This window comes from Cornus florida, unplaced genomic scaffold (assembly GCF_030987335.1).
Source record: "Cornus florida cultivar Cherokee Brave unplaced genomic scaffold, ASM3098733v1 CherokeeBrave_3.0.0_Hap2_Chr10, whole genome shotgun sequence".
NCBI classification, from domain to species: domain Eukaryota; kingdom Viridiplantae; phylum Streptophyta; class Magnoliopsida; order Cornales; family Cornaceae; genus Cornus; species Cornus florida.
The window spans coordinates 19,513,437-19,534,491 of NW_026775580.1; the positions used below are offsets into that span (position 1 = coordinate 19,513,437).

The 21,055-nt window shown below is 40.5% G+C and overlaps 1 protein-coding gene across 4 annotated transcripts in view; it reads left to right on the plus strand.

Annotated features, from left to right (window-relative positions):
* Positions 1 to 21,055, plus strand: part of LOC132277290 (aminodeoxychorismate synthase, chloroplastic) — a 60,073-nt gene that overhangs the window by 6,785 nt on the left and 32,233 nt on the right. For all 4 annotated transcript variants that reach the window (XM_059779107.1, XM_059779106.1, XM_059779108.1 and 1 more), the window contains 3 exons: positions 3,208 to 3,594; positions 8,502 to 8,633; positions 9,114 to 9,181. In XM_059779107.1, coding sequence (XP_059635090.1) covers positions 3,267 to 3,594; positions 8,502 to 8,633; positions 9,114 to 9,181 — 528 coding nt within the window. In that variant the 5' untranslated portion in view covers positions 3,208 to 3,266. The remainder of the gene's footprint in view (positions 1 to 3,207; positions 3,595 to 8,501; positions 8,634 to 9,113; positions 9,182 to 21,055) is intronic.

Genomic DNA, 21,055 nt, shown 5'->3' on the forward strand with positions numbered 1-21,055 from the left:
GAATAATACTCTTCTATACTGTGACTACCTTGTTCAAGGTGAAAATACTGCTTACAAAGCTCATAAACACGAGTGATATTACCTGTCCCAGAATACAGTTGCTGCAATCTGTCCCATATCTCCTTTGCAGTATCTAAATAAAGTAAAGTTGTACTAATTTGGGGTTCAATACTGTTTATCATCACAGAAATGATCTGAGCATCTTCCTTTTCCTATGCATCAAAAGAAACATCAGTTTCCTTGAGTTTCTCTTTAGTCAGATGATTACCAAGGCCTCTACCTTTGAGAAAAATTTTAACTGATTTAGCCCACAGTATATAATTCTTCCCATTGAGTTTAACAGAAGTCATGGAAGAATGAAGGCCAGAAGTGGGAGAAAACAAATCTGAAGTGGAGGCCATGTCTTACCCAGCAAAACAGAGAAGAAAATATGAAGCAGAATTGGTATTCGGGCCGAAACTGGGCAAACGGGTCGGATCCGAGAACAAGTCGGATCTAGGCAAACGGGTCGGATCTGTACGAGCGGGTCGGATCCGGATTGCGGGTCGGATCTGGACAAACGGATCGGACTCCCGGGTTTACGAAACCAGGGTTGGAATAACTATCCCAGGTTTAGTAAACCAGGGTTGGAATAGCCTCACTCCTGCAGCCAAACACCACCCTTCTCCTTCACAATCAGCACCGGCGAGAACCAGAACGCTGCCACCGACAAGAAATTTCAGCACCCGAGATTCGCAATGGAAAAACAAGGCTAGTACACACCCTAGCCCTTGCAGCGGTGACGACAACCCAACAACAACAAAAAAAAAAACAGCGATCTAACAACGGAGCGGAGAGGGATCGCGATGATGGAGCTTTTGCAACTTGCGACAGCCAAGGAAGCCTCGACCAGCAAAACGAAAGGCGTCAGATTTGAGAACGACGAACAAATCTTCAGCGAGTCAGATCTGAGAACGACGAACAAATCTTCAGCGAAGAACAGAGTTGGCTTCGATCTTGATTTTGATTTGTAGAAGAACAACCCAACCCAGATGCAATCACAGCTACAACCCGCTCTGATACCATGTTGTTTACCATGAGAGATAGAGAGAACAGAGAGAACAGAGAGAACAGATCTGTATATATTTCACCTACACGCACCAAATAAGCCTATATAGGCTTATATAAGGGATACAAGTCTCCTTAATAACACAAGGGCCTACTAATATAATGTAATTACATAATGGCCCAACATATATATATATATAACATTCTAACAGCCACAAAGCCTGAGATTTCTGACGCCACGAAATATCCTCCATAGTAGCAATCTCAGCAAAAGTCGCCTGACAAGACACTCTTCTAGAGCGTAGAGATTCTGTCACATGCCCTATCTCATCAAGACGATCAATCTCAGCAATATCAACCAGGACTCTATTTTTCTGCCATTCAAGATTCCCAAACACATCTTTGTTCCACTTCTTAAGCTCAGAAGTTTGCGTGTTTTTGGACCTGTTGTATAGACAGAAGGATGTTGGCAGAGGTTGTGTTGATCTTTTGTGGACCCCCTCTCTTTATGGTAGATACGAAGTTCGATCCATGTTCTTGTGTTTGTCTAATTTTATTGGACATAATTTCCCATGGAAGTGTATTTGGCGCTCTAAAGCTCTTATTAGAGTTGCCTTCTTTGTTTGGACCGCTACTTGGGGAAAAATTCTAATATTGGATAATCTGCGTAAGAGAGGTAATACCATTGTTAATTGGTGCTGTCTCTGTAAAGCTGATGGTGAGTCCATGGACCATCTTCTTTTGCATTGTCCTATTGCATCTGATTGTTGGAATCTCATATTCAGTATTTTTGGCGTTCAGTGGGTAATGCCTGAGCACTCTTTCCAATTAATTAACGCTTGGAGAAACTGCCCTGTTTTTGGTCATGCTCGTGATTGTTGGAGGGTCGCCCCACATTGTGTTTGGTGATGTATTTGGAGAGAGCGTAATAACAGAAACTTTGAAGTGAAGGGATCGTCTTTTGCAAACCTTAAGTCTCTTATTCTTCGCTCTCTTTTCTATTATGTTAGAGGCAGCGCTTGCTCCTTGATTGATGATTTTTTTGTTCTATTGGACTCTGTTGGTTTGTAGGTTTGGCTTTTGCTCTTTCGTTTTTGTGTATTAGGGACACGTTCCCCTTTTGAAAGACTTGTTGAGCACAACTTAGATAGATCTTTTCTAATCTTTGAATTCAAACATTTATCTATATTATGTTATAGAACATTTTTTTTTTTGCTTAAGAAATTGTGTTATTAAATTTATGTTTAATATTAGCCCACTTCATTGATAATTCCTGGATCCGCCCTTGCTTCAGTCAATCTCTGCAATATCTGACATGGACTTGTTCTTTCCCCATTTCGAATTTCCAATCACTGTCTTGTTCCACCTCTGACATCTTCTGAATTTCCGTAAATGGAACAACTTAACTAAACCTATAGTTTGTCAAGCTTTATTACAACTAATTTCTTGCCTTTTGCTGCATGCAACACGCTTATTCTTTGCCCTTTATTACACCTACAATCCATGTTCTACTTAGCCCTCCTTTTGTATTTCATTTACATGTTCAATTTGAACAAATACTTTTCAAAAAAAATTTAAAATGTTCAATTTGAATAAATCATTCCTTTAACGGCATTAACCATAGTTTGGCTTGGATGATTGAGGCTGTGTGATCTAACTAGTTTGGCTGAATTGGGTTCTAATATATAGTTTGGTATTATCTAGTATACTATTTATTGCTCATGTATGTTTTGTGCTTGTATATACATAATCTATAAAGTTGCATATTAGATACTTTTACACATGTATAAAAACACATATATTTGCCTCTCTTTTTTTTTTTGGGTCAACAAACTTTTATCTCAATTTTATACTTGTAAGTGTAGAAAATTATCGAACTCATATAAAAATTCTATTAAATCTCTATTTAGAGGAATTTATATGGATTGCTCATAATTTTTTTTTTTCCTATCCAATACTTAGACATCCACTTTGCAAGACTTGAACCTCCAACCTTCTGCTTTGGAAGAGGATGAAGTACCACTAGGCCACAATCCTTGGTCATAAAAATTCTATTAGCTCTCTATTTAGAGTAATTTGTATGAAATACTCATGGTTACTAAAAAAAATCCACTTGGATCTCCTAAGGTATGTCTAACTGCCATTTATTTTCTTTTGCAGAGGGTTTAAGTTAGTTGATGCTTTAAGGACTACTTTGTTGTTATCCCTTTTAGTCAGAAATGGGTTCTACTTTGTGCTCATCACCTTCTGAGATCACTTTTCAATTCTCTTTGAGTTTGAGAAGCAACATGAATTTGCTAGGCTCCAAACCTATTATGAAGGTTGGTAACTTCGTTAAAAAGGACAATTTTCAAGTCCTTAATCATGCTGCTAGAAAAGTGGTGATATCTAGCCATTTGGTGCCTGAACACTTGGAAGGATTTTATACGGGAAAGAAGCGGCTGGTGGAGCCAAGTCAAAAGTTGGAATTCGTGCGGACTTTGTTGATTGACAACTATGACAGTTACACGTACAATATATACCAGGAGTTGTCTATCATTAACGGGTGTAAGTTTTTTATGTTTGTTCGTGCGTGTGTTTCCATGCACAACTAGGAACTCATAATCACTCTTCTAATTTTTTTTTTTCTTTCTTTCTTTTGTTCATATTCTAATGTTCTATTTTTGTTCTTAATCTTAAATGTGCAGCTTGACTCTTTGTAATTTTATTTTCCTGGGTTAGGTGGAAAAATAATAATATGAACAATATGGGTCCAAAAAAGACAAGGCATACCCTTGTTAAATAAAACTACTGCAATAGGTCAAAAGACCCCAAACCAAAACATAAAAGTAGAACAAATGAAGCCACAGAACAAAATAAGTCCCACGGTGCAACCCTAAATGAACTGACACAGCAGCAAGGGTGCCCAAGAGTCGAGATATCCCAAGACAAACCAGATAACTGTAGCAACAAAACCAAATACCAAGCCAGCTACACAACCCTAGAGCATCTCCAACTCATTACACCAGCAAACAAATGCAGCAGAATGACAAAGCAGATGAAAGCAGCAGTAGCCAGAGCAACATGAGCATACCTCAAGGCCTATCAAGATGACAAAGCAACTAGAACAACAAAGACTAAATCCCAGAACCGCAGAACTACACTGCAACAACAATACCATCTCCACCAAGCATAAGTAACAATGGCAGCCATAACAATGACTGATTACACAGTGCAGGATAGTGAAAACAGCAGAAGCATGATTAGCACAAGAAGGTCCAAAGCCCAAAACAACAAAACAAAATTGCAGTTGACCAAGAAGGCATTAACCCAACACAACAACAAAAAATAAATAGACAACCAAAACCCATATCAGCAACCTGTAGCAACTACACAATATCAAACAATGATAAGTTAGATAACTCTAGAACCTTCCACCACACGAATCTAATTCTTTGCAACTTTAGTGTTAATCATCTTATTTTTTGTGTGTCCATAAGCAGATTATTATCAAATATTTGGTCATGACATGCTTGTATCCTTGTTCAACCTATTTGGTGACATTCATGTCAACTTTGATTCTACTAAAATTAGAAAAATTCTCAATTGTAAAAAGTCAGAAGATGGAATATTAGAATTAGAAGGAAATATATGAAATAAAAAACACGAAGGTGGGTAACCCTGTGATCATACGGTGTGTTGCTTCTTGAGCCTTTTGTCACCTCCAAATCTTTCCTAGCAACTTTCGGGGTTGCGCTGGATGTATGGTTGGTTGTTTGCAAATAATGAAATTCAATATATTGCATAGTATTTTAAAAAAATAAGTCCTGTAGAGGGTTTTTGACCTAAAATGGCATGTCCATGGATCTCTGTCTATTTTCAAACTTCACTTTTTATATGCTCTTCTCTTTGTTATTTATTTATTTATTTTATTTTTGATAAGTAAAATTCATCAAAGGTGCTCAAAAGGGGAGCATTCCCAAAGAACAAAAGGCGCCCAAGGTGACACTACAATTTCAAGCTATCTACAAAAGCCAAAAGAATATCCAATGATATACAGTTTCACCCATTAACCCCAAAAAAGAGAGAAGACAGTATATTGAATTTGAGAAACCAAATAGGGGACTCCTCGACCTCAAAGGATCTCCTATTCCTCTCACACCACAAACCCCACCATAAACAAAGGAGAGTGACCCTCCAAACGTTTTTGACTCGGCTCTCCGCTCTACACTCTTTCCAAGCCTCTAACATATCCACTGTGGACCCCGAAACAACCCAATCTGCACCAAAAATGACCAAGAACATAGACCAAACATCCCTTGCCACCAGGCAGTGCAGCAAAAGATGATTCACAAATTCTCCTGACTTCTTGCACATGCAAACACCAATTCTCTCTCTCTTTTTTTTTTTTTTGATAAGTAAGACCAATATCATAAAAGTTGCTCAGAAGGGGAGCGCTCCCAAGGAAACAAAAGCCGTCCAAGACGACACTATAACTTAAGACTATCCAAAAAATCCAAAAGACTATCCATAGAGTTACAAACTCGCCCATTAACCCAAGAGAATAAGGAAGATAGAATACTGTATTTAAGAGACCAAATAGGAGACTCCTTTCCCTCAAAGGATCTCCTATTCCTCTCATGCCACATACCCCACCAAATACAAAGGGAAGTAGCCTTCCAAACATCTCTAACTCGGCTCTCCACTATACACCCTTTCCAAGCCTCTAACATGTCCACCGTGGAAAATGGAAACACCCATGGAAGACCAAAAGCCACCAAAAACATAGACCAAACATCCCTTGCCACCAAACAATGAAGGAGAGGTGGTTCGCGGATTCACCCGACTTCTTACACTTGTAGCACCAATTGACCGCAATGAGACGTCAAATTGATTTGACGCCTGCTTCTGAGGTTGTCAAGAGTAAGAATGCTTCCAGTGGCAAGAGTCCAAGCGAAGAAAGCCACCAAATACAAAGGGGAGTAGCCCTCCAAACATCTCTAACTCGGCTCTCTACTATACACCCTTTTCAAGCCTCTAACATGTCCACCGTGGAAAATGGAAGCACCCATGGAAGACCAAAAGCCACCAAAAACATAGACCAAACATCCCCTGCCACCAAACAATGAAGGAGAAGGTGGTTGGCGGATTCACCTGACTTCTTACACTTGTAGCACCAATTGACCGCAATGTGACGTCAAATTGTGGTGAATTGGTATTGTTGTACACCAATTCACCACAATTTGACGTCTGCTTCTGAGGTTGTCGAGAGTGAGAATGCTTCCAATGGCAAGAGTCCAAGCGAAGAAAGCCACCTTCAACGGGGCTTTAGTCTTCCTGAATACTGGTGTCTAAGTAAAGGTCATATAATGTCCATTACAATGAGCTCCATTTAAGTAAGCTTGATACAGATCTTGTATCCTCCATGTTACATCTATGTAGGAGCATGAGACATATTTTAGGGTTGGCTGTCTGGGAGAGTCTTGACTCGGGACAACCTTAGGAGGAGACGGCAAATTGTGGTGAATTGTTGTTGTATGTGCAAAAAGGAGTCGGTGAATCACCTCCTTTTGCACTATCCAATGGCGAGGGATGTTTAATCTATATGTTGGCTATTTTTGGCATGCATTGGGTGTCTCTCGGCTTGACGGTAGACATGATCGAGGCTTGAAGAGGGTGTATTGTGGGTAGCCAAGTCTGAGATGCTTGGAGCCACTCCCCTTTCTTTATGGTGGGGCTTGTTGAGAGAAAAATGGCGGTCCTTCGATAGGAAAGAAACCCCTATTTGGTCTCTCAAATGCGTCATTTTGAGTTCTTTATTCTTTTGGGTAAATGGGCAAAATTGTAAATATGTGGGGGTGTTTTTGTGGATTTTGTTGATAGTCTAAGTTTGTGGATGGCCAAGTTAGGCCTTCTGTGTATTTCCTTGGGACCGCTCCCTTTTGGGCGTCTTAAATGATATTTTACTTATAAAATTTTAGGGCTGGATGAGGATTGATCTGTGTAGGCTGATCTGTGTTGCAAAACATCGTAATAACCTTACTTTTAGAGTTTAGTTGTTTGTGATTCATTAGTGGATTAATTTGCACTTCTTTGTTGATTTTGTTCCACAGCATTGAGAAATAGGTATCTGATGTTTTAACTGAACTTTGATGAAACCTAAGTCATTTTGCAAGTGGAATTAATTGGCTGACCTATCGAATATTGTTATTGAGAAAAAACATTGTTTAAAAAATGTAGTGTCTAGTGGAAATGAGGGTGCTAAGATGAATGAGTAGTAATGAAACTGTGAGAAGTTAGATGTGAAACATGTCTAACAAAAGCTCATGGCAAGTTGTCTAGGATTGTTTTGCCGCATGCAAGATAAAAAAACTATGATAGGGGCACTTTTTGTTGACACAAGTTAAAGGCATCAATAAGGCAAGAGGAAGGCCAGAATGAACAGGAGTTGTAATAAGAATCTTCTAAGATTCTATGGAGGATATGGCTCTAGAAGTAGTTGAACATAAATAGATAATTTATATAGTCAACTCCAAGTAATTGGGCTTCACTCTTTGTTGAGTCGATTATCTGTGTATTTTAACGTTGCTGCCATGCTTATCAAATGATGTTTGTTTCAGTCAATCATATCGAGATATTTGGTATTGCTCACAGTGCGGTGATAACATATATTTCCAAGAAAAATGCTAACATCAAATAACTGAAACTGCATCCTCAAATGGTGATTTCATGATGCACTTAAACATACATTGTATTGGTTAAAGCCCGACGCTGGGTGGTGACTAGCCCACTACATTGTACTGGATTAGTTTATGATGCAAAAGGACACTTTATGTGCCACCTTAGTTTTTTAGTTATTGACCTGATAGCTTCATGAGATATTTCTTGATGAAAGAGATTTTGGAACAGTAAAAGGCACTGGTATATGCCTCTCTTCAAGCTATTTATTTCCTTTTCATAGGCTTGCATGAAGTTGTATCAGCAATAGGCATCACAGTACTATAAGCTATCATAGGATTTTGAGAGATTCCATGCGAGAAGTTAGTTAATTTGTGTGGCAAATATGACAATATCACTGCAAACAAACATTACTGATTTACACACATTAGAATAAATAGTAGAATTTAATTGGAGACTGCAAAAGAGTAATATTTTTTCTTTTTATATTTTATATTTTTATTTTATTATTATTATTTTTTACCGAATATCTGTAGAACAGTTTTATGTCACTGAAAAATGGTAAAGATCTTCATGGAAATATTATGTGGTAGATTGGATTTGTGAAAATTAAATTTCCTTCTTTGTTATCTTTTGTGTTGACAAATTCTGTAATATTGCATTCCCAATCTCATGAGTCTTCCATTACGAGAAAATAAGGTTAATAAGTTGATCTTGGACACTGGATGAATGAGAAGTTGTCTTGTATGGTGTATTTCTCTTCTTTGATATCTGTTTTTTATTTTTTCCTTTGCCAGTGCCTCCGGTGGTTGTGCGGAATGATGAGTGGACATGGAAAGACATTTGTCATTACTTGTATGAAGAAAATGCATTCGATAATATTGTTATATCACCAGGCCCTGGTTCTCCAACGTGCCCAGATGATATAGGTGAGATGAAAAAACTGTGCCATATGCATTATTATGTTTACAAGTACTTTGAATACCTTGGATTGGTTATTCATGTTCTGTTGCAATCAGGGAATGTGGATTACACCATCCAGAATTATACTCAAAATCCCCCCTTAGTCCTAATGTATTGGTGCAAGTTCAATTTTAGCATGTTATAATTGATATAATTTTTAATGTAATTAACTTTTAAAAGACACAATTTGTCGCTAGAAGATGGTTGTATAACCTAATCTGGACATTATTGAGTTGCTGTTGCCAATCAAAAGGAAAAGGTTAAGAATCATTGGTGTGAATGTTTCAGCCAAGTGGACAGATGCACTCTGTTTTGCCAGCTGCTGCTTTAGATGATAATATTGGCTTGCTAACTTGTAGAGTTCTGATGTTCTGCGTTGAATATTATTAATTTTGCTGGATAAAGTTTTGATGCTTACGTTGTAATAATTAATTTGAATGGTGCAGGAATATGCCTTAGGCTGCTGCTTGAGTGCAGTGACATCCCTATTTTGGGTGTTTGCCTTGGACACCAGGTATTTGCGATACACATGTTTTTAAAATTTTGATCATTGGTATTTTTTATCTGACTCATCGCTTATAACAATAACATAATAATAGGATTTGAAGTTACGACTATAAACAGACTAGAATGCGTGTGTAGTTATATTTATATGATTTCTTGTCAATCCATTTCTTTTATGTTCTTGTTCATCTCTATTTTGAGCTGCTCTTCTTTTTATCTAAAGATCTGGCTGTTTTTTTATTTTTATTTTTTATTTTTAAATTTTACATAAATATATATACTCCCTCCGTCCCATATTAAAAGTTCACCTTGGGAACTGTGACTCACAAAAGTCCTACGTTCCCGAGGTGGATTTATATATATATATATATATAAAAATCCTTTTCATTATTATTTACCTATGTAAAACCACAATAAATAACCTTTTTGTGATAATATTTATAACTATGAACTTAGATAATTTTTTATTGATTATTATTATTATTGTTATTTCTTTTAATTTTAACATTGAAGTTGGAGATATAAGGTTTATAACAATTTGTTAGTGTGATTGTGGGTGGAGAAAGGAAGAAGAATAAGGTAATAGTTGGCTGTTATGTCTTCTTTATATTAGCTTTTGCTATTAATCGGGAAAGCAACTCTTCATATCACAATGGAAACCATCAATTACAGAATATCTAACTTATTATGTTTTTCCGTTGTGTTCTTGTAGAAGTTTGACCTGAATTTCAAATTCTTTTGACCTGAATTTCAAATTCTTTTGTTGTAATAGAATTAACTTGAATGCATGAAATAAATTCCACTAACCTTGACAATGTTGGTTGATTGCGCATTTTCTTTCAAGTAATTAAATGGATTTGAAAATTTGATCCAATAAATCTTGTAATGCTTGTATTTATTGCACCATCCAAGCTGTTATTATTTTTCCCCCTTCTTCCTAATCTGTTCTTTTACTGGCATTGTTGGTCCAAAGGGGAAGTGGAAAGTGCTTTGGAGATGTGTCCATCATGTGGTGGGAAGTGCCCAAGAAATGTCTGCTTCTTGTCAAGCTAAGCCTCTCAACCCCATAACGCCAAAGTCACTTGCCTAACAAAGCTTTGTTAAAGGCATCCATCCTCCTAATGCTCAATCCACCAAGCTGTATGGGCCCTACACACTTATCAAAAAAAAGTATAGGCCTGCACACTTGCTCCCAGTTCACAAGATGGAACTTAAACTCCTCACCCATATCGCCCCATAAGAAATTCCGCTGCGGCCTCTCTATCGTCTTCCCCCACCGAAATAGGCATATGGAACAAGGACATGAAATAGGTTGCGAGATTCAAGAGTGTGCTCTTCAAGAAAGTGAGTCCTCCCATAGACAAGTATTCCTTCTTCCAACCAGCCTCTCGAATTTGAAACGCTCCACCACTGGGTCCCAAGAGGAGGCTCCACATTCTCCTCGAAGATGCCCCCAAAGGCAGCCCTAGGTAATAGTTATGGAAAGACCCTACTCCGCAACCAAAAATGTCTGCCAATGAGCCTACATTGCAGGCCTCCACCACCATCACGATCTCACTCTTCTGGAGATCTACTTTCAGATCCGAAACTGCCTAAAAGCATACCAAAATCCAGCTTAGCTCCACAGCCCTCTTCATAAACCTACTAAAAAGCCTCGATCACCATGATAAAGACTAAAGAGGGAAGGGGAGGGATCCCCTTGCCTCGAATCCCTTGAGCTGTCGAAGAAACAAGTTGGGATCCATCAACTAAAATAGAGAACCTCATTGAAGAAATGTAATACTGGATCCATCTCCTCCAAACATCCCCAAAACCCATCCTCTGCAAGATGTACAGCAAGAAACTCCAGCTAACATGATCATATGCCTTCTCAATGTCTAGCTTGCATGCATATGATCCCCGACACACCACTGCTCAGTTTTGGAATCTACACTCACTAGTAAAGAGAACTGAATCTAGAATATGCCGCCCTCCAACAAAAGCATTTTGAGAATCCGACACTACATCCTCCAAGACACCCTTCAGTTTCAAAGCTAAGACCTTATTTATAAGTTTGTGCATGCTTCCTACCGGACTTAATGGGTCTAAAGTCCTTCACATCAACGACCCCACCTTTCTTGGGAATAAACACAATAAAGGTGGCATTCAAACTCTTTTCAAAGTAACCAAACTGATGAAAAGAGTAGAAAGTCTCCAACACTGCCTCCCGAACTACTCCCAATTCTGCTGGAAGAAAGCCATGGTAAAACCATTTGGGCCTGAAGCCTTATCTTCATTGCGACTCCTCAAAGCTAAGAGAATTTCCTCCTCCTGAAACAAGGCCTCCAATATGCATCTCTCCTCCTCTGAAATCGAGCCAAACTCCAACCTATCCAGCTGCGGCCTCCATGGACTGCTCTCAGTTTATGGTAACAAGAAGCTATACCTTGATGAATAAGGTGTAAAACGATCATTCGGTTTGAATAGGTACATATTCTTCCATTAAAAGGACTTCTCCTGTCCATTTTAAAAAGATCATGCTGGTTGTGAGGAGTTCGAGGGGCAACCGCATGATCTTCTCCTCTCCATTCTGTAGAGAGACTACAGTCATCATCACAGACCTCTTCCAAACCATTGGCTCCTCCCACCTCGTCTCTGCATCTGTCCCCTATACCACTAATCAATTTTAGTTTAGCCAACGGAGAGGCTACGAAATCCTCACGCAACCGGAGCTGAATACCTTTCCCAACTCGAAGAATGATCCCCCCATTTCCTTCTTAACCTGCACATCAACCATTGACTCCATCTTTGATCGAGCATTAATCACGGGCTCCCTGCTCTTCCACGATTTCTGATTACCCATGCAATCTTCACGATTCTCATGGCCAAAAAAATATGGGCTGGAATGATCGTCTGCCAGCGTTGCAACACTGCCATACCTCTCTTTCGTCTATGCTAATTGCACCTAGCGGGCCCGAGAAACCCGGTGAAGGAGAAGATAAGCATTGGGTTCTGGTTCGGTATAACTAACCTGAAAATTGAGCCGACAAGGTGATTTTTCCCCCCTCATTTTTAGCCTCCCTTGACCCACCAGAAAAGTGCCACTTACCTTTCCAGTCCCAATCATCTTCTACATTAACCACCAATCATCTTCCTTCATCAGCTCTCTTTAACCATTATTTGTACCTTCTCTGCATCCAATCTTTCATTGGCTTCCAGCCCCATGAAATCCCCACACATTTTGCCAACCACTACAAACAAGTCATGACTCCACCAAGTGTAAAAGAAGACCACACAGTAGCAACCACCTCTTCCCCTCTTCTTTCAGAACACCTGAGCAACCCACCCTGAAACTCCACTTGTTAATATGCAAAGTGGCCTCTTCCCACTGCCTTTTGCCTTCTATCGACACTCAAATCGTCTCTGCATGCGACGGTAATAGAAATATAAAAAGAAAATTCGGCAATGGTAGCACCCCCACTCTACTTGGAACCCTCCATGCTTTTGTTGCCAAGCTGCAATTTGATTCCGATCGCCCACATCCCTATTAAATTTCCCTGCCAAACCGGCTCTCAAATCTAACCTACTTCTCCATATTGCGTCTTCCTCTAGTTCAAACGATGGCCCACCTTGTGATTGTGAGACCTTCGCTACCCCTCCTTTCACGAGGCGAGGTAGCCTCACCAAGTTCAGAGATGACCGCGACAAGTTGTTCATGGAGTTACCACTCTCGGGGAGGGGGGAGGGGGAGAGAGAGAGAGAAAGAGGGGGGAAAATCAACAACATAAATTCCAACTAGTCCTTAGGCCAAAGACACAGGACTGGTGTTGCATGTGTAAGAGGGATGTTGAGTCGGTTGATCCTCTTTTGCTGCATTGTCCTGTGGTTAGGATACTTGGGGCTTGCTTTTTGGCTCTCTTGGGTTTAGTGGGTTATGCCTTGGTCTTCATTAGGCATGATTGAGGCTTGGAGGGGGTGTATAGTGGGTCCTTAAGCTCGTCATTTTCGGAGAGTGGCACTCTTATGTGTTTGGTGGTGCTTGTGGAAGGAAAGGAATAGGAAATCATTGAGTGGATAGGGGCCCCATTTGGCCCTTGTGTAGTTTTTGTTGGATGCGCTCCCCTTTTGAGTGCCTTCTATTACAATCTTACTAACAAAAAAAAAAGAAAAAGAAAAAAAAGAAGAAGGGGAATAGGAGATCATTGGATGTGGAGGAGACTCCTATTGGGGCTCTGAAATTCTCTATTCTTAGCTCTCTTTTTTGTTGGGTTTCTAGGAGAAATTGTAAATCCACGCGAGAGATAGTTAAATTTTTGGACATATTAAGGGGCTAAGGGCCCTATTTGGTCCATGTTTGTTCTTCTGGGCTGCGTTCCCCTTTTGAATTTTTTCTAATACAATCTTACTTGGCAAAAAATAAAATGTTAAAGTTGTCAAAAGAAAGCAAAACTCCAAGTGCTGAGTTTTTTTTATAAGATAATTTCATTAAAAGAGCCTTCAAAAGGGTTATGCATCCCGAAACAACAGCACAATGTCCAAAAAACAAGTTATTATTACCTTTAATTGCAACCCAACCCCCCCCCCCCCCGGCGGGCCGTCCTTGTTTGTTCTTCTGGGCTGCGTTCCCCTTTTGAATTTTTTCTAATATAATCTTGGCAAAAAAAATTATGTTAAAGTTGGCAAAAGAAAGCAAAATTCCATGTGCCGAATTTTTTTATTCGATAATTTCATTAAAAGAGCCTTCTAAAGGTTTATGCATCCCGAAACAAAAGCACAACGACCCAAAACCCTCCCACCCCAAAAAAAAAAAAAAAAAAAATGGTTTACAAGTATTCACATATATCCAGAATAATAAAAAACTGAGTGTGCATAATTTCAGCGCCCAAATAGGAGCTTGAGTGTATAATTTCAGCGCCAAATAGGAGCTTCCACACCAAGAAAACATATCTTATTCCTATCCCTCCAAAGACTCCCAAAGACAAAGCCCTTCGAGTCCCATCCAGAGAGGAGTGTTGGGAATTAGAAGATTGGTGCCTTTCAATAAAAGCTCTTATGGGAAAATGGCTTTAGCGCTTCAGCTCTTATTGCTAGTGAGTGTGTGGACACTAGGTTGAGGACTGGTGTCCCAAGGGTTCTCTGTAAGCTTGATGTTGAGAAAGCTTAAGACCATGTTAGCTGCAAGTTCTGTTATAGATGATGGAGAGAATGGGATTTGGGTATAGATGGAGGAGTAGGATTGAGTTTTGCATATCTTCAGTGAGATTCTTAGAAGGTTAATGGGTCCCCGACGGGTTTCTTCAATAGCTCGCGAGGTTTGTGTCGGGAGGGTCCCTTGTCTCCCTTCTTTGTTCATTATTGTTATGGAGGCTCTTAGTAGGTTGATGGGGAAGGCTACAGAGCTGGGGTTCATCAGGGTGGGTAGGGATGCTTCTCATCACTTGGAGATTTCCCGCTTATTGTTTGCGGATGATACTTTGGTGTTTTGTGAGGCTGAGGTGTCCCAGATGCGGTACTTGAGGTCTGTGTTGATTTGTTTTCAGGCAGTTTCGGGCATGAAAGTGAATGTGGGGAAGAGTGCTTTGATTCCAGTAGGGGAGGTGCAGGATATTGGCGGGTTAGCTTCTGTTCTTGGTTACGGAATTAGTTCTTTTCCGATTTCCTATTTGGTGTGGAGATTGTACTTTAGCACGTTTATTTCCCAGATTGTTTAGAATTGCTGTTGATAGGCATGCCTTGGTTGGCGACTGCTATCGGCTTGATAGCGGGAGGTTGACATGGGAGGTGCACTTCTTGAGAGCCTTTCAGAATTGGGAGCTGGACGATGTTTATGGTTTTTTGGAATGTTTGTATTCTCATGAGATTCGTGGCAGAGGTAGGGATTCTCTTGTTTGGGTGCCTTCTTCTTTAGGAAGTTTCGAAGTGAGATCCTTATTTCGGTGCTTTTCGGCCGCGACTGCATTTCCGTGGAAGGCAGCGTGGCTATCCAAGCTGCTGCTCAAAGTGGTGTTCTTTGCTTGGACAGTAGTGTGGGGCAAGATCTTGACACTTGACAACTTGAGGAGGCGAAATCAAATTGTGTTGCATGTGAAAGTGTAATGGGTCGGTTGATCACCTTCTTTTGCACTGTCCAGTGGCTTATGATTGTTGGAGCCTTTTGTTGGGTATTTTCGGGGTTTCCTGGGTTATGCCTAGATCTGCGAGAGGATTAATGGACGCTTGGAGAAGGTGTTATGTAGGACCTCATGCTCGTGGGCATGGGAGGATGGCACCTTTGTGCTTATGGTGGTGTTTGTGGAGGGAGCGAAGCAATAGATTCTTTGAAGTAGAGGAATCTTCGATTGTTGTTCTTTAATATTTCCTTATTAGTTCTTTACGTTGTTAGGTTTCGGGTAGACATTGTTCCTCCCTAGAGGAGACGATTGATTTTCTGAGTTCCTTGGGACCTTAGGGTTCTTTGGGTCTCTTTTGTTCTTCTCGGGACGTGTTCTCCTTTTGAACGCTTTTTATGAATTTTCTTAATTATCCCAAAAAAAAAAAAAAAAAAAAAAATTGTGTCTTCAAGATGAGGAGACTGTTAACCACCTTTTGCATTGTCACGTGGCCAGGGACTATTGGGACATGATGTTAGGTTTGTTTGGATTCTAGTGGGTGATGCCCAGGACTTTCTAACGTAGCGGAAACAATAAAGAACAGGGTTAAACCCTTGAACTTACAAAGAACACACTCATAAGAGAGAAATTGAAATTATATTGATAATGATGATCTTTGTAGACATACATCTCTTGCCTTTATATAGGCAAGTCAAAAAAAGAAAGAAAGAAAGAAAGTATGCATGAAATAATATTAAAGGGGAAATTTGAGATTTGATGGAGTAGAATCCTCCTTAAATCTTACAATGAAGAATAATATCTTCTATTGCTGGCAATTACACCAAATCTCCTTTTGACTTTTCCTTATTTATTTATTTGTTTATTTCCTTTTATTCTCCTTACCTTTTCAGCCTCCTTGATTTGCGATGATTCTTTTGACTTTTCCTTATTTATTTATTTCCTTATATTCTTCTTACCTTTTCAGCCTCCCTGATTTGGGATGATCCTGTATGTTCAGATAATCGTGAGCGAGCTGTTCTACATCATTCTCCCCTGCGTAAAAAAAACTCGTCCCCGAGCTACCCGAATCTGGCGGATAATATTCATGTATGTTAGTCACATCGAAGGTAAAAGAAATGGCCATGTCAGTAGGTAAATCAATCACATAGGCGTTGTCGTTGATTTTCTTTAGAATCTGGTACGGACCATATTTCTTGGCTTGCAGCTGCTTGTGTGTTCCCACTGGAAACCTCTCTTTTCTTAGATACACCATAACCAGGTCCCCTTCTTCAAATACTCTTTTCCTTCGTCTCTTGTCAACTGCGGCCTTGTATTTGGCATAAGTTTCCTCTAGATGTTTCTTGACACTCTCCTGAATGGTCTTAATATGCTCAGCCATTTTCTCTGCAGCAACACTCTTCCCCGGCAATTTCGGTAAGGATATACCAAATCCAAAGCAACTTTTGGAGGACAACAATACACAACCGCAAACGGGGATTTGCCGGTGGACCTGTTAACCATGCAATTGTAAGCAAATTCTGCCTGGGCAAGAACAAGATCCCACTATTTTGGTTTCTCTCCTGAAATACAGCGAATTAGATTTCCAAGCGTCCTATTCACCACCTTTGTTTGGCCATCAGTCTGGGGGTGACTGGTGCTACTGAAATTAAGAGAGGTATTGAATCTCTTCCATAAAGTCCGCCAAAAGTATGATAAAAACTTGGTGTCACGATCTGAGGTAATGGACTATGGCACCCCATGTAAACGAACCACCTCCTTAAAGAACAGATTGGCCATTTGGACTGCATCGTTCGTCTTCTTGCATGCAATAAAATGGGACATCTTGGAAAATTGATCAACCACCACAAAAACAGAGTCTGCTCCTTGTTGTGTCCTCGGCAACCCAAGAACAAAATCTATGGATAAATCCTCCCATGGAGCATCTGGAATAGGCAGCGGTGTGTAAAGACCAGTATTCTGAGATTGGCCTTTATTAGTTTGGTAGATTGAGCACCGCCGCACATGGTTCTCCATGTCACGCTTGAGTTGTGGCCAATAATACCGGTCTTCTACCAGTTCTCGCGTTTTATCACGCCCCAAATGTCCTCCTAATCCTCCTCCATGCAATTCACGAACCACTTGCTCCTGCAAAGAGCTCCATGGAATACACAATTGATTGCCATTAAAGAGAAATCCTTCCTGCATGTGCAACCCTTTAAAGGATTGGCTCGTTTTACATGCTGCCTAGGCTTGGCCAAAATCTTTGTCAGCCTCATATAACTCCTTTAGGCATTCGAGCCCTGTGATTTCAGCCCTCATAGTTACTAAGAAAGCTGCTCTCCAACTTAGTGCATTTGCAACTTTGTTCAGTTGGCCTGACTTGTGTTTTTGCGAGAAGGTGAATTGCTGGATATAAGCCGCCCATCACATGTGCATCCGATTGACACTGTTTTTGATTGTTAATGGATTTCAGTGCTTGGTGATCTGTAAACAGCACGAACTCTCGCTAGATAAGATAATGCTCCCATGTATGCAAAGCTTGCACCACCGCATAGAATTCCAACTCATAGGTAGTCCACTTCTTGCGTGCTTCACTCAGCTTCTCACTGTAAAACGCTATTGGCCTTCCTTCTTGTGATAGAAGTGCTCCGATTCCAATTATTGAGGCATCACAATCTACCTGAAATAGCTTCTCAAAATCTGGAAGGACTAAGATTGGGCTGTTGACAGTTTTTCCTTGATTAAGGCAAAACTTATCTCAGCCTCCTCTCCTCATTGGAATTTTCCTTTCTTCATGCATTCTGTGATGGGAGCCATAATACTACTGAAGTTCTTAATGAACCTTCGATAAAACGTGGCTAAGCCATGGAAATTGCGTACTTCTCCCACATTTTTCGGAGTAGGCCACTCCCGAATGACCCTCACCTTCTCCTCAGCTACCCGAATGCCATCACTACAAACGACATAGCCGAGGAATACTAGGCTTAGGGTAACAAAGCTACACTTCTTCAGATTAATGAACAGTTTGTTCTTCTGTAAAGCTGTTAATGCCTCTCTCAAGTGCAAAAGGTGTTCTGCCTCTGTTTGACTATAAACCAGAATATCGTCGAAATAAACAACTACAAATCGACCAATAAATGGTTTGAGTACCTGATTCATCAACCGCATGAAAGTACCTGGCGCGTTGGATAATCCAAATGGCATGACTAACCACTCATACAGACCTTCTTTTGTCTTGAATGCCGTTTTCCACTCATCCCCAGGGCGGATTCTGATATGATGGTATCCACTCTTGAGGTCCACTTTGGTGAAGACTTTCGATCTCGCCAACATATCCAACATATCATCCAACCGTGGAATGGGAAATTTGTACTTGACAGTGGTTCTGTTAATTGCGCGACTATCAACACACATTCTCCAACTGCCATCTTTCTTCGATACTAGCAAGGCCGGAACAGCACATAGGCTCAGGCTCTCTTGAATCAACCCTTTCCGTAGTAATTCTTCCACTTGCTCTTGTAAGATCTGACTCTCGTCGGGACTCATTCGGTAATGTGGTAGATTTGGCAGGCTCACCCCGAGCACCAAGTCAATGTGGTGTTGAATGTCCCTCATGGGAGGGAGACTATTAGGTAAGTCTTCCGGCACCAACTCACTAAACTCCTGCAGTAATGGTTGCACTATTGCTGGTACTATAAAAGGAGGTCGTTTAACTACTTCCCCCTTGCACATAACAACAAAGATTTCAGGGCAGTTGTTACTTCGCCCATAAATTCCTCACTGTTGATCAACATAACTGAATTTCCTTTGGGAAATTCGGTTTCTTTCATTGGACCCAAAACAATCTTTTGATCATTCTTGTATAGAATGTACACATTGTCTCTACCGCGGTGAGTGCCTAATATCATATGGCATGCGTCCATGTCGACTACATCACAACGCACCTCCTCTGCATATGCTTTCCCAATTGAGAATGGAACGGTGCAGGTTTCAGTTACTCGCGTTTCTGAGCCTTTCTTAATCCATCCAATTTTGTATAGATGGAGATGTTTCTCTGTTTTAAGCCCCAAGTTTCGAACCATTGTTAAGGAAACAATGTTCTCACTATTGCCGCTATCAATAATAACGTCACATACCTTATGGTTGACAGTGCAACGTGTACGAAACACATTATGACGCTGCGGGTGCTCCTCCTTCTTTGGCGTGAACATTAACCTCCTCACGACTAAAGAATGGGACAGCAACTTGCCATTGTCTCCTTCAATCACCTCTTCTTCTTCAAAGGTAAGGAACTCACCTTCCTCACCCTCGCCTTCCTCATGCTCGACCAGATTTACTGTCGGTCGCTTGGGGCAATTGTTGGATTTATGGCCAGGTTCTCCACATTGACAACACTTGCCCATACTTGGGTGTGCATAGGGATTTTCTCTCACAGCTGGGGCTCCCCTCCTAGCAGGGCCTATCAGTGCTGCGGGTTTGGCCTTTGTTGGACCATCTCCAATGCCTCGCCATGTCATTGGAACAGGGGTTACCGCAGTCTGTTTACCTATGTCATGTGTAGGACGTTGGGTATTATATGAACCAGGAGACCGATTCTTTGACTTCTCCAGTAACGATTCTACTCTCTCTGCTGCCGTGACAATCTCAAACAGTTTGAATGACGGTTGCAGCGCCACTCTCTTCAATATCCCATCGTAACCCGCCTTTGAAACAGGCCACCATACTAAATTCAGGTTCCACCAGGTTGTTACGGGATGACAACCGATAAAATTCTTCAGCATATTCAGCAATCGTTCTACTTCCCTGCGTTCAGGATTGATATTTTTGATAAAGAACCTGTTCGTAATCAGGGGGTAAAAATCGAGCTTTCATCAACTTCTTCATCTTAACCCACGTACGTACCGGATCCTTACCCTCACGTGCACGGGTAGTTTGCACTTGATCCCACCATGCTGATGCGCCGCCTTTCAACTTATAGGCCACGAGTTTGACTTGCTTCTCCTCCTGGATTTTCATATAGTCAAAGAAGCGTTCAACTTCACTAATCCAATCCAAGAATTCTTCAATATGAAGATGAACTTGAAAGGTGGGTAGGTCAATCTTCATACGAAAATCCCTGGAATCATCAATTTCCCATCGACCTCGATTATCTCCATACGCCTGTACGGCTCGGTGGTTACCAAAACTGACATTTTCCTCATAGGCTGGTTGCCTATTCGGTGGGTTTGGGTTGCGATTACCAGCAGGACGTCCATGATCACCGTCATTGGACAGCCTGTTATTCTCGCGGTTAAGTTCTACCGTTGTCAATCTCATCAATACTTGACGCATAGTTTCATGCATATCAAGCAAGGTTCGATTAACGTTGATCTGGAACTCTGTAAACTCAGCCCTCAACTCCATCACGATCACCATCGTTGGAGGCGTTGCTTCCATCTCGCGAACTGGCCATCGAAAACAAAGGCGAATCTTGGATTCAAAACCTTGCTCTGATACCAACTAACGTAGCAGAAACGATAAAGAACAGGGTTAAACCCTTGAACTCACAAAGAACACACTCACAAGAGAGAAATTAAAATTATATTGATAATGATGATCTCTATAGACATATATCTCTTGCCTTTATATAGGCAAGTCAAAAATAAAATAAAAAAAGAAAGTATGCGTGAAATAATATTAAAGGGGAAATTTGAGATTTGATGGAGTAGAATCCTCCTTAAATCTTGCAATGAAGAATAATATCTTCTATTGCTGGCAACTACACCAAATCTCCTTTTGACTTTTCCTTATTTATTTATTTCCTTCTATTCTCCTTA